Below are 15,174 nucleotides of genomic sequence, written 5' to 3'. Positions count from 1 at the left end.
GGGGGGGAGACGTGGTCGGGAGGGGAGCTGCGGGGGGGGGGGGAGAGGAGACGTGGGTGGGGAAGGAAGGAGACGTGGCGGGGGGGGGGAGACGTTGGGGGGGGAGAGACGTGGGGGGGAACGAGACGTGGGGGGGGGGACATGGGGGAAGGTGACGTTGTGGGGGGGGGACATGATGGGGGGGGGTACATGGGTGGGAAGAGACATTGGGGGGGGAGACGTGGGGGGGAGGGAGACATGATGGGGGATGGGGGAGGAGACTGGGGGGGGGGGGGGTTGTGAAGTAAGGTCAGCCGTTCCCCCTCTCTCTCTCTGCAACAAAGCGTTGAAACCCGCACGAACAAAAGACCGCGAGCCCTCGTGACCCCGGCTCGTTCGCAGAACGTCGGGCTGGCACGCACCCTCGCAGCTCGCAGCTCGGGCTCGCTTGACAAGGCAGCCAGCGCTCAGCCAAAAAAAAAATGCGCCGGTTGGTTCGTCCCGACACTTCACAGTTGTCTTGCCAAGTTATATTTTTTTTACCAAGTAAGGCCCCCACTGAGCCCCATAGCCTCTTTTGTCAGAAGCGACTTATCAGAAATGACAGCATCGGCACGTGGACACTCGCGGCAGCCAAATTGCTCTTACAATGCGCGCTGTCGATTTCAAATGTGGGAGGGGGGGGGAAACCCGGAGGAGCCCGGAGAAAAAAAAATCCACGCGACCACCACGGGGAGAAAAAGAGACGCAAACTCCAAATATACAGCAGCAGCAGGCGTCAGGATTGGGTTCGAACCCACGACCTCCTGTGTACCAGGCGTGGTAGTTAACATCTAGACACCGTCATGATGATGAGAGAGACGCAAACTCCAAATATACAGCAGCAGCAGGCGTCAGGATTGGGTTCGAACCCACGACCTCCTGTGTACCAGGCGAGGTAGTTAACATCTAGACACCGTCATGATGATGAGAGAGACGCAAACTCCAAATATACAGCAGCAGGCGTCAGGATTGGGTTCGAACCCACGACCTCCTGTGTACCAGGCGAGGTAGTTAACATCTAGACACCGTCATGATGATGAGAGAGACGCAAACTCCAAATATACAGCAGCAGGCGTCAGGATTGGGTTCGAACCGACGACCTCCTGTGTACCAGGCGAGGTAGTTAACATCTAGACACCGTCATGTTGATGAGAGATGCAAACTCCAAATATGCAGCAGCAGGCGTCAGGATTGGGTTCGAACCCACGACCTCCTGTGTACCAGGCGTGGTAGTTAACATCTAGACACCGTCATGATGATGAGAGAGACGCAAACTCCAAATATGCAGCAGCAGCAGGCGTCAGGATTGGGTTCGAACCCACGACCTCCTGTGTACCAGGCGTGGTAGTTAACATCTAGACACCGTCATGTTGATGAGAGATGCAAACTCCAAATATACAGCAGCAGGCGTCAGGATTGGGTTCGAACCCACGACCTCCTGTGTACCAGGCGAGGTAGTTAACATCTAGACACCGTCATGATGATGAGAGAGACGCAAACTCCAAATATACAGCAGGAGTCAGGATTGGGATCGAACCCACGACCTCCTGTGTACCAGGCGAGGTAGCTAACATCTAGACACCGTGGCGCCCCCTATTTATCTGCGGCTCTCCGTCAGAAGGTTGCGAGTTCAAATCCTGGCAGGGAGCTGACTCAGCCCAACATCCGTCCAGGGTTGATCAAATGAGTGCCTAATTTGTGGAGAAGTGAGCAGTGGTTGTCCTACGGCGAGACTCGCCCACACCTCCTCGTGCCCGCCCCCCGCCATAGGAATGTGGAATGTCCACCACTACCTCGGGCTTGTGAACGTTTCTTCGTTGCTCATGACTGAGTAGGTGCCGTTGAAATGACGCACTCCCACGGGGCAGCCGTGAGGCCGATGGGTTACATTCAAAATACACGCTTTACTTCTCACGCGGAGAGACAAAATACGTGTAAGTTGATGTTGTTTGCCTGCTTGTCTATTTGAGCGGGGCATCACTTTGACTTTCATCGGGTGTGTTGGGAATGCATCGCAGAGATGGGTTTAAGAAATGAGAAAAAAAAACGAATGGAAAGAGCAGGAGGTCAACGGTGATGCCGCTGCAGTTGCGGCAAAGGAAATCGGGCGGTAATGGGGCGGAACGCGTCACGGGAGCAGCTGACGAGAGACAATAAATTAACTGGCGAGTGGAAACCGAGAGAAGCCGAGGTTGAGAGGAAGGAAGACAGCGGGAGACATTTGGCTGCTATTCAGGGTGGGTTTTTTTTTTGCGGCTGCTGTACATTTCCAGCACACGCGACGAACGGCCACTCGGCCGAGCTCTCGTTTGTGACGGCCAGGGTCGCTTCGTGACAACGAAGCTCGAACGTAGCTCAGTGTGGGGGGGGGGGGGGCCTTACCTGGTTAAACTTTGTAACAAAAATACATCACATAGTTCGGAGATCACGAGTGAACGGAAGCGGCTGAAGGGAGGAGGGGGGGGGGTGGAGACGCAGAGGTTGGGAGAGAATTGTGGGGGGGGGGGGGGGATTTTTCTCCAGCGGTGACAAAAACGAACACCAACAACAACAATAACCGCTGCGTATGAGTCTTCGCGCATACCGGACTCGCGATGCAGAGGTTGCATGTTCTATCACATTTCTCGGCCGTTAAATGGTCAAGGATCTTTAAATCCTCCCCTCCCCCCCCCCTTTGCCCACGCACCTTTGCACAGCGTTACAAAAACAAAACTGTCTAGGGAATGGCCACGATTGATGACTGTCTTACACGGGGATTTCAGATGATACGCATCCTAACAAAGGGCGGTGCGATGGCGAAGCGGTTATCGAAGCCACAGCCGACGCCCGTGGCGAGCGACATCTGAAATTGTCCCGCACTGGCGATGTCCTGTCAAAGAACCCCCCAACTAACGGACGTTGCACAGGGCAGGCAGGCCGCCATCCAGCAGTAGATTAATAAGGGGGCTGTATTTTATTGTTTGCATATTGACAAGCGTGTCATCAAGGGTGTGGCGGGCATATGGGTCGTTCTCGGTCTCTTACAAAGTCACATCAGCGAGCAGCACTGCACTTCGATTCCAGTTGTGTTTAAAAGGCCACTGTCGTTCCCGCACGGGCAGTTGAAGCAGTGGCTGAACGTTTTCTCAAAATCCCCCGATCCGGCCAGCGTCCGGTGGACTGGGTGCTCGGCCTCCTAATCGTTCGGTCGGTCGGGGTAAAGTGTGGGCGACTCCGGCGTCTTCCGGGACGTCCGGCCGGCACGGAAGAGTAGGCCAAAAACGGCCTCGACAATAGTGGCTCTCGAGAGCTGCCTCATAGTGGAGGCCCCCTCCGCCAGCAGCGAAGCGAGCAAAGCACTTGCAGGGCTGCGCCTTCGTCCGTTCATCAGTGCACGGCACGGTAGAGACCGCTCTCCGAAAACGCGCGTCGTGCTTTTCACGACGCCAATTGGCTACGGCGTGATGAATGTATCTCATAGGGAACACATTCTTGTCTTTTTGTCGTGACGCGGACGCCAATCGGATGCAAAGCGATCGAGCAAACGGAGCTACGTCGCCGCGCGCGGGAGGCGGGATGCCGCTGGATGCTTCTAGAAGCTGCCCAGTCTCTGTTCGGGCCTGCGTACGCATCTAACGTGTCATCGCGCGCCGCGCTTCACCCCACACCCCCCCCACTCCCCCCACCACACATTATATATTACTCAATTATAACGCCATCGTTTTGTCCACCACGCGTTGTTCTCAGGGAACGCAACGTGCGGGCCGTCGTATTTACATTCGCGGGGACGGCTCCTCTCGACCATCGCCTGAGAAGCGTTGTTCCTGTTTTTTTCGGGATGCCACGGTCGCCGTGTCTCTAAAGCCCGCCGCTGAATTCGACGGAACAGCAACAACAAACCGCGCCGAGCTACGCGCCTTTGGAGCGCCATCGCCGCTGCCCTTCAAAAAGTAAAAAAACGCGTCTCGGGAAAAACGACGGAGTCCAAGACGGCGCGAGCCATGTGGCGAGCAGAGGTCGCCCACCCACTCCTGGTTTTAGTCCCAGTGATCGTCCTCTTGTCGATGAGGTTAGCAGCTGTCCTCGAAGATCCGTCAGTCTTCCCAGCACAAAACGATTCCCGGTTTTGAAAGTGGCGCGATAATAATAAAAATAAGAACAACAGCAGCAATACACCACTCAAGACAATGCACCACTCAAGACAATGCACCACTCAAGACAATGCACCACTCAAGACAATACACCACTCAAGACAATTCACCACTCAAGACAATGCACCACTCAAGACAATGCACCACTCAAGACAATACACCACTCAAGACAATTCACCACTCAAGACAATGCACCACTCAAGACATTGCACCACTCAAGACAATGCACCACTCAAGACAATTCACCACTCAAGACAATGTACCTCTCAAGACAATGCACCACTCAAGACAATGCACCACTCAAGACAATGCACCTCTCAAGACAATGCACCACTCAAGACAATGCACCTCTCAAAACAATGCACCACTCAAGACAATGCACCACTCAAGATAATGCACCTCTCAAGACAATGCACCACTCAAGACAATTCACCACTCAAGACAATGCACCTCTCAAGACAATGCACGACTCAAGACAATGCACCACTCAAGACAATGCACCACTCAAGACAATGCACCTCTCAAGACAATGCACCACTCAAGACAATGCACCTCTCAAAACAATGCACCACTCAAGACAATGCACCTCCCAAGACAATGCAGACAGTGCTCCGTCTTCCGCTATTTTTCGTCTTGCCGTGATGTGGCCCACGTTTGTTGCTGTTGTTGTTGTACCTTCAAATGTGACAACCCCTATCAAAACGAGCCCGTGTAGTATGTACCGTATGCTGAACTTCATTTGCACCGTACGCAGCCAGCCATGCAGGTCGCCAGTGGTGGTGAGATAGTGTTTTGGTTCGCCCACATCTTCCAACACGTCTGGCCAACATAGAAGTGTAGACCAAAATCCCGCTAGAGTATGCATGCTGTTGAACTCCGTGTGTTTGTTGAACTTCTTTCGCACCTTACGTAGAACAACCGTACTCATCTGAGGTGCGGGGGAAGGACAACAAACTAGGCACAAAAAGCAGTTTTTAAGAATTTAGTTTTCAATCTGGATGATGATTTCAAAGTTGCATAGCTCCAGTAAGCTTCCTAATATCGGAAGGAAGAGCGTTCCAGACGGCCGCAAGAAGCGCATCTGAAAGCGCGCGATGCGGTGACCGTCTTTGTTCGATGGCCAGCCGAAAGCCACCGCCGCCGCCGCTGCTGCGAGGATGACCACCACAGTTCGTGTGGTGGTTGAGGTCCCAGTCTCTCGTGCGCTCCCTCAAGTGGAGACCCCCCCCCCAAACCCCCACCCGCCAGCAGTGACGTGAGTGAGCAATTGCAGTGGCTGCGCCTTTAGCGTCTCCATAACTAATTTGTAAAAACCTGAAAGCTTGCTGGGAAGCGCGGCTTTGTCAACTACTACTACTACTACTGCCACCAACTACGCCTATCATTACTATTAATACAGCAGCAGTGTCCAGGCGAGGGGCAGGCTCGTCGAGGCGAGCAGGCCGAGGGTGCGGACTGGCTGGTCGGGCAGCGACCGGGACGCCGCGACGACGACGGTGGCGGCCGTGGGCGGCGGCGCTGCTCCAAGCGCTCCTCCTCGGTGCCGGACGGTGCAACGACCCCGCGGGGAGAGCGGCGACACCGGCGGCGACACCGGCGACACCGGCGGCGGCGGCGGCGGCGGCGGCTCGTCGCTTGGGAGTGCGACGAGCATCCCCGGGGTGGCACTGGCGGTGCTGGGAGAGAGCGAGACAGAGAGGACAAACGAGAGGTGGTGCGGTTGCCGAGTGAGGGATGGAGGGAAGAGGAGGGGCGGCGGCGGGGCGGGGGGGGTGGGTAGAGACAATTGACACTTTACCATTGCGTGACGTACATACACGTTGTTTAATGTTCCGATGACGTACACTTATGTGCGTGTACGTCATCGGAAACATACGTGTGTGTACATGTGCTTCATTGGAATGGAATTGGGAAAAAAATATATCTAGTGGCAGGGCTGAGACCATCACCTCGATGCACCTGAGAACCCGGTCTAATCACAGGTGGACCAAGCCTGGATTGTTACCCAGGATCTTCGCGGTGGGATACAGGTCTTATCGATGTCGGTCTTTATCCCACCGTCTCCAGCCTCTACACCACCCGTCACGCGTCCCTAACCAACGTCCTGAACGGGACTGCTCACCTGTCGTACAACCGCACCCACAGGTCGTTGAATTTCCTCTGCTGCTTCTTTCGCAGCAGCTGCTGCTGCTGCTGCCTCCGCCGTTTCTTCTCCCGACGATGCTGCTGCTGCTGCTGCCGCCGTTGGTGATGCTGCTGACGATGGTGGCGGTGCTGGTGGCGCTGTCGCTGGGGTCTCCACGAGGCCGTCTCCTGTCGGTGGCCGCCGGCGCCGCTGGATATTTTGCCGCCCCCCGGCGCACGGGACGGTTGAAAGGACGGGCCGAGGGGGGCGGGAGGAGGTCCCGGCGGAGCCCAGCTCAGCAGGAAGGGGTCCCGGATCGCCGGTGAATGCTCCTGCCCGTTCCACTCGGAGCTCGACTTGGGAATGCCGCGGAAAAAGTCGGGATCCAGGTCTTCGTTGCTGCGGAGTTTTTTTTTGGGGGGGGGGGGTTGAAAAGAAATGAGGTAACTCCGCATCGGTGGGGGGGGGGGGTGGATCCACAATCCAGAATCCAGTGGATGTCTGAGACCAGTCCCAAGCCTGGATGAAAAGGAGGGAGGGTCTGGGGTGACAGAAGAAATGCGCAATGTACACCTACGGGCCATCTGCCAATGGATCGTGATGATGATGACGATGATTAGACAACAGGTGCATGCAGACCGAGACGTCATCGCCACCAACGCTGGCTACCCTGCGCAAGATTGTGCGGCGGCGGCTGCTGTTGCTACACAGTAGATCTTCCCTGACAGTCTCTAACGAATCTAGTCTTAGACGCTTACAAAGACCCACAGACTCACGTAGAGACCTCTAGGCTCACGGAGTCCCACAGACTCACACTGAGACTCGTAGGACAGCGGTGGCCAACTGGCGTCTCTCCCGGGCCCCATACGGCCCTTAAATCCACCACACGCGGCTCTATCGAAGGGGCATAACGTAGAACGTACTCTCGCAGTAGCGAAGAATTATGAATGTCTCCCGCGCTGTGCCAAAAAGTGTTAATACGGGAGAACCCTTCTGAGCCACCACCCCTGTTCACGACGAATCGCTTAATGACAGGCCTCCATAGAGCCCAATTTGTAGTGTATAGTAGTGTATAGTGTAGTGTATAGTAGTGTATAGTAGTGTAGTGTATAGTGTAGTGTATAGTGTAGTCTATAGTAGTGTAGTATATAGTAGTGTAGTGTATAGTGTAGTGTATAGTAGTGTAGTGTATAGTGTAGTGTATAGTAGTGTAGTGTATAGTGTAGTATATAGTTGTATAGTGTAGTGTATAGTGTAGTGTATAGTAGTGTATAGTGTAGTGTATAGTGGTGTAGTGCCTCCAATATGTTCGCTTACCGACCATTCCCCAGTTAACGACGGGCTGTTGTTGGTACAGTAAGTATTAATGCATTTATTGACAATGTGTCTTGTAATATTACGTGCTCATTGTGTTATTAGTATCTTTATGCATTAATATCCATTGTTAAAATATCATGAAGTACGTTTTTGGGTGAAAAAGGGTAACTTTCGATGCTATCGGAAACGAATTAAGCCTTTATCTCCTGTACTCGCTTAACGACCAAATCACTTAGCGACTGGTTTCGTGGAACCAATTGACGTCGTTAAGAGGGGTTCTACTGTAGATATATATACACACTTGGCTCTTTGCAGAACTCAGGGGTACTTTATTTTCGCGTGCGACAGATGTTGAACTTCTGTCGCATCGTGCGACGCCAACCGCGTTGAGCGGAGGTGTTGGAGAAGGACATCAATCTAAACGTGCCAGCAACCGCTGTGCCCTCTCTGGCAAGAGTAACGGCCCCAGGTCACCCTCGCCTTGGCTCTTGGTCTGCTAAAGGTGGAGCCACCCCTGTCGTAGACTCACGGAGACCCATAGAACCACAGATCGACCTGAGGCCTCAATCGGGGCGTGATTCTCGGGCGCCTACGCTCGATGCACTTGCAGGGGGATGCCCCACACTGAACTCGCGATCCAGAATCAGGGTCCTTATTTATCCTGGAGGAATCCGATGAGCTGTCAGGCTGTTTTCCAAAGACGTCAAATGCAGAGGTCACGCCATTGAATTGTATCTCTTAGACGAGGCAATTGGAACAACGGTGCAAGTATCCTAAATCACCCTGCCCGCCTCTGTCCACCCGGCTGTACACACGGGTACGCCACGGTATGCCATGTTTGCAGGTCATGAACGTTTTGGCGTGAAGAGTGGGTATTGTGACCACTTCCAAGACCCCTGCCCAACGTGGAATATTAAACCAAATATCGTCTAGAGACACTCTCCAGAGCTCGCTGGAGTGGAGACCCTTCTGCCAGCAGTGGCGTGAGCGAGCAGTTGCAGCCCTGAAATGTAAAACGATTGGCAGACGCGGAGTTTACCTTCCGACGGGCTGGCTGGCAGGGGTGTGTGTTACGTGGAAACCTTCTCTCCGCAAAACATCGATAATGGAATTCTTCCCCAAAAAATGTCCTTCAGAGGAAGAAATGGAAAGAGATCATTTAGCGTAGACACCATCATCATCATCAAGGATCATACACCGTCACGCAAACTCCGGTCATCCTTGCAGCAGCCAAATACTGTGAACAGCACAAATGTGGAGGGGAAAACCAGAGGACCCGGAGAAAAATCCACGTGGCCATGCAAACTCCAAATATACAGCAGCAGGCGTCAGGGTCAGGATCGAACCCACGACCTCCTGTATACCAGGCGAAGTAGTTAACATCTTACCACCGTGGCGCCCTTTAAAATCCCAGTGTGCTGGATGTCATTCAGCCAGTGTACTGGATGTCATTCACCCAGTGTGCTGGATGTCATTCAGCCAGTGTACTGGATGTCATTCAGCCAGTGTACTGGATGTCATTCAGCCAGTGTACTGGATGTCATTCAGCCAGTGTACTGGATGTCATTCAGCCAGTGTACTGGATGTCATTCAGCCAGTGTGCTGGATGTCATTCACCCAGTGTGCTGGATGTCATTCAGCCAGTGTACTGGATGTCATTCAGCCAGTGTACTGGATGTCATTCCGACAGTGTACTGGATGTCATTCAGCCAGTGTACTGGATGTCATTCAGCCAGTGTGCTGGATGTCATTCAGCCAGTGTACTGGATGTCATTCAGCCAGTGTACTGGATGTCATTCAGCCAGTGTACTGGATGTCATTCACCCAGTGTGCTGGATGTCATTCAGCCAGTGTGCTGGATGTCATTCAGCCAGTGTACTGGATGTCATTCAGCCAGTGTACTGGATGTCATTCACCCAGTGTGCTGGATGTCATTCAGCCAGTGTACTGGATGTCATTCAGCCAGTGTACTGGATGTCATTCAGCCAGTGTACTGGATGGGCCGTCATTCAGCCAGTGTACTGGATGCGCTCTCATTCAGCCAGTGTACTGGATGTCATTCACCCAGTGTGCTAGATGTCATTCAGCCAGTGTACTGGATGTCATTCAGCCAGTGTACTGGATGTCATTCAGCCAGTGTACTGGATGTCATTCAGCCAGTGTACTGGATGTCATTCAACCAGTGTACTGGATGTCATTCAGCCAGTGTACTGGATGCGCTGTGATTCAGCTCGATGTAAATGACAGCCGTGCCAAACTCAAAATTGTCTATTATTTGTATTTTTTTTCTGCAACAACACGTAAAACAATACTCGGGTGTCTTTGCGCAAGAGGTTTTTGCCTCTGTAATTGTTTTGAGTGTGACCAAGCTGCACTCTAAACGTCCGGTGGGAGGGCGATGCTTGAACTCCGTCATCGCCGAGGAGTATAAACCATCATCGCGCAGACTCCAGGCATCTTCGCAGCAGCGGCAGCGGCGGCTTTTGGCTGGCCATCGAACAATGGCAGTCACCGCATCGGGGCGCGTTCAGATGCACTTCTACGGCCGTCTGGAACGCTCTTCCTTCCAAGATTAAGAATGCCACTGGAGCTATGCACTTTTTAAACCATCCAGGTTGAAAACTCCTTCCTTGAGAACTGCTTCGTGTGTGTTAGTTTGTTGTCCTTCCCCCGCACCTCCAATCAGCACGGTTGGCTACGTACTGTGCGAAAGGAGTTCATCATAGATATAAACATTATCATCAATAGTCTTATTACGGTTAGAAAATATGTCGTATTCATCGTAACCATAATCTTATTAAAATGACGATGAACTTGGATTCCTCTCAATCCACTGCCAGATGAAGGCCCTCCCGATGTTGTGTCCGTCATGGGGGGCGGGAGGGGTGAGTTTGAGCATAACACACCACGTGGGAGCACGACAGCGGCTCTTGCTCCACTGCTCTCTGCTTCCTGGCCACGTAGCCCACCGGAAGCCCCAAGGCTAACCTGGTTAAGCGCGTGCGGTCGCCCATCCCGAGTGCAAACCGGGCTTCAAAATCCTCCTTAGCTTTCGAGATCTGATGAGATCAGGCGCATTTCCGCTGGCGGCAGCGGTGGTGGTGGTGTCAACCAGCTGCTTGTCGCAGATGTTTGCGGTTCACAATCAGAATCTGTATCTAGGCTGGAGGAGGAATCCGATGAGCTATGAAGCTCTTTTTCGTAGATGTCCAGTTCGGGGGGAGGTGGGTGGGGGGCCAAGGGATCAGAGCGTTAGATCAGATCTTGCCAGGTGAGGCCCACTGAGCTCTTAGCTTCTTTTTCCGAAGCGACCTGGCCACAAATTAAAAATACTTTTTTTTAAAACACGCTTTAGTGAAATGTACCGTACTCGTAATGGCAGAACTCCACGACTCCAGGAAGTGGCCCCGAAGCTTGGCCACAACGTAAGGGGACCGTGGTGATTTAGAGCCAACGTCAGTTAACCGTGGACAATAAGACCCAAGCCAAAACATAAGATATAAAAAAGATTGCTTACATTTTTTTTTATTTAATAATAGAATTAAGTATTGTCATCAGTATGACATACGTATACCAAGTTTGCAGTCGATTCGACATTGGGTAAGTGGGTTAAAATTGAGTTGCAAGATTTGGGGATACAACAACAGACAGAGTGAGTTAAATAAAAGCGTGTAAATGACAGCTCAACAAAGTGGCTTATCACGTGGACAGTTATAGTAGCAAAATAATCGGAATAATCTAAACGCATGTTAATTCTAAATGTAGTTCAAATCCAGCTGGCCGCCCTGGTTATTACTGCGGGTGAACCAACCACACATTGCATGTCGTCAGCTTGGGATTGCACACAGCAATAATCATCATCGTGGCAGCAACAATCATCAACGAGCATCATCATAGCAACAATTATCAGCGATCATCATCATAGCAACAATTATCATCGATCATCATCATAGCACAAATCATCAACAATCACCAAAGCAACAATCATCATCATAGCAAAAATCATCAACAATCATCATCATCATCGCAACAGTCATCAACAATCATCATAGTAACACCCATCAACGATCATCATCGTAGTAACACTTATATCGCCCCCCCCCCCCCCCCCCAGACTGGCAGACTGATGCCCGCTTGCAGACCACGTGCTGAGTCACCCTCTGTCACACAGGGACAGCTGCCACTGGGGGTGCCCCCTTCACAAATGTGGAGATATGTAAGACGCTCCTTGCATGTGAAGTGTTCTGAGATGGCCCTGCGTAAAAGGCTCTCGATCAAAAAATAAATAATTGCCAGAGGCTGTAGACATTTACGATGTAACTTTTATAATTGCCAGCCACGATCAATCCACGGTCCTGCGAGGATAATAGTCCACGCAGCGCTTGCACGCGCGTTCATATCATCGTTCCATCTCTCTGGGTAGACGTCCCCCGATGACACGTCCCAACAACCGCCGTAAATTACTGTGAGTGCAAAATCTCATCAATTCAAGATCTCTCGTCACCATCGTCATCATCATCACTCTCATCTCATCTCAGATGCTCCCACGGGTCTTGGTGGTGTGGGCCGAGTGGTTTTGAAGTCGAGACAAGCCCCCCCCCCATCCCCCTTCAGCCCCCCTCCAGTATCCTCCTCTGTTCCCGCTGACCCCCCCCCCCCTCCTATTCATGTTAACGAAGGCGTGACTACTACTCCCTTTTAGTCTCCAGGGTTTTAAAACCTCCGTCCCCTCCCTCTCCTCCGCCCACTCCACCCCCCTCTCCCCGTCCTCCCCGTTTGCGGTGGCTTTGTGCCGCGTTTCGCCGCAGCACCTCGACACGGAGAGAGAGAGAGAGGGCATTGATGGTGATGAGATGTTCACCACCTCGCCCGGTATGCAGGAGGTCGTGGGTTTCGATACCGGCCCAGACCGCCTGCTGTATATTTGGAGGCCCACGAAAACGTAGTGCTTGTTCAGTCCATCAGCGTCGTAGGCAGGGAGAGTGAGGCGTGCTGAACGTAATTCGTTCAGTCAATCAGCCTTTTTTATTGACGCCGCGGAGGCAAGATGTTAGCCACCTCGCCCGGTATGCAGGAGGTCGTGGGTTCGATCTCGCGTGGATTTTTCTCCGGATCCTCCGGTTTTTCCCCCCCTCCACATTTACTTCGTGAGAATGTTATTTTATTATGTTTTATTTTATTATTTTATTATTTATCTTCTACGTGACTTTACCGAAAGAACCAAGGAGATAACTTGTTTAGTTTTAGTTTAGAGAGAGAGAGAGGGAACATGGGCCAGTGATGGAGAGGGAGGCAGGAGGGAAGACCACAACAGAGACTGGCACGCAGGCAGGAAGGCAGGCAGACTCAGGTGAAGACAGACAGACAGACACACCGACAGGCAAAGACAAACATAGATAGACACACAGGCACACCGGCATACATAGACCAAGACAGACTGACGTGAAACACACACAGACACACCGACAGACAGATCCAAATATAGGCACATAGACACACCAACGTTCTGACATAGATAGTCACATAGACACACCAACGTTCTGACATAGATAGACACATAGACACACCAACGTTCTGACATAGACACACCAACGTTCTGACATAGATAGACACATAGACACACCAACGTCCTGACATAGATAGACACATAGACACACCAACGTCCTGACATAGATAGACACATAGACACACCAACGTTCTGACATAGATAGACACATAGACACACCAACGTCCTGACAATGATAGACACATAGACACACCAATGTTCTGACATAGATAGACACATAGACACACCAACGTTCTGACATAGATAGTCACATAGACACACCAACGTTCTGACATAGATGGACACAGACACACCAACGTTCTGACAATGATAGACACATAGACACACCGACATTCTGACATAGATAGACACATAGACACACCAACGTTCTGACATAGATAGACACATACACACACCAACGTTCTGACATAGATAGACACATAGACACACCATCGTTCTGACATAGACATACAGACATTCTGACATAGATAGACACATAGACATACCAACGTTCTGACACAGATAGACACATAGACATACCGACATTCTGACATAGATAGACACATAGACACACCAACTTTCTGACACAGATAGACACATAGACACACCAACGTTCTGACACAGATAGACACATAGACACACCAACGTTCTGACATAGATAGACACATATACACACCAACGTTCTGACATAGACACATAGACACACCAACGTTCTGACACAGTTAGACACATAGACACACCAACGTTCTGACATAGATAGACACAGACACACCAACATTCTGACATAGATAGACACATAGACACACCAACGTTCTGACATAGACACGTAGACACACCGACGTTCTGACATAGACACAGACACACCAACGTTCTGACATAGATAGACACATAGACACACCAACGTTCTGACATAGATAGACACATAGACACACCAACGTTCTGACAATGATAGACACATAGACACACCAACGTGCTGACATAGATGGACATATAGACACACCAACGTCCTGACATAGATAGACACATAGACACACCAACGTTCTGACATAGATAGACACATAGACACACCAACGTTCTGACATAGACACATAAACACACCAACGTTCTGACATAGATGGACATATAGACACACCAACGTCCTGACATAGATAGTCACATAGACACACCAACGTTCTGACATAGATAGTCACATAGACACACCAACGTTCTGACATAGATAGACACATAGACACACCAACGTTCTGACATAGATAGACACATAGCCACACCAACGTTCTGACATAGATAGACACATAGACACACCAACGTTCTGACAATGATAGACACAGACACACCGACATTCTGACATTGATAGACACATAGACACATAGACACACCGACATTCTGACATAGATAGACACATAGACACACCAACGTTCTGACATAGATAGTCACATAGACACACCAACATTCTGACATAGATAGTCACAGACACACCGACATTCTGACATAGATAGACACAGACACACCGACATTCTGACATTGATAGACACACCAACGTTCTGACATAGATAGTCACATAGACACACCAACGTTCTGACATAGATAGACACAGACACACCGTTCTGACAAAGATAGACACAGACACACCAACGTTCTGACAATGATAGACACATAGACACACCAACGTTCTGACAATGATAGACACATAGACACACCAACGTTCTGACATAGATAGTCACATGGATACACCAACGTTCTGACATAGATAGACACATAAACACACCAACGTTCTGACATAGATAGACACATAGACACACCAACGTTCTGACATAGATAGACGCATAGACACACCAACGTTCTGACATAGATAGTCACAGACACACCAACATTCTGACATAGATAGACATATAGACACACCAACATTCTGACATAGATAGACATATAGACACACCAACATTCTGACATAGATAGACACATAGACACACCAACATTCTGACATAGATAGTCACATAGACACACCAACATTCTGACATAGATAGTCACATAGCCACACC

At 50.9% G+C, this 15,174-nt stretch overlaps 1 protein-coding gene across 2 annotated transcripts in view; it reads right to left on the bottom strand.

Moving 5' to 3' along the window:
• Positions 1–1,905: 1,905 nt before the first annotated feature.
• Positions 1,906–15,174, bottom strand: part of LOC116951872 (metalloprotease TIKI1-like) — a 96,209-nt gene continuing 82,940 nt past the window's right edge. For both annotated transcript variants that reach the window (XM_076073986.1, XM_076073987.1), the window contains exons 7-9: positions 8,633–8,723; positions 6,274–6,675; positions 1,906–5,827 (exon numbers count right to left, since the gene is read on the bottom strand). In XM_076073986.1, coding sequence (XP_075930101.1) covers positions 5,542–5,827; positions 6,274–6,675; positions 8,633–8,723 — 779 coding nt within the window. In that variant the 3' untranslated portion in view covers positions 1,906–5,541. The remainder of the gene's footprint in view (positions 5,828–6,273; positions 6,676–8,632; positions 8,724–15,174) is intronic.

This window comes from Petromyzon marinus, chromosome 44 (genome assembly GCF_048934315.1).
Source record: "Petromyzon marinus isolate PM22_M1 ecotype Great Lakes invasive population chromosome 44, UKy_Petmar_22M1.pri1.0, whole genome shotgun sequence".
Classification (NCBI taxonomy): Eukaryota; Metazoa; Chordata; class Hyperoartia; order Petromyzontiformes; family Petromyzontidae; genus Petromyzon; species Petromyzon marinus.
The sequence above is the reverse complement of the archived record's forward strand: the minus strand, read 5'-3'. Positions and strand labels throughout refer to the sequence as shown.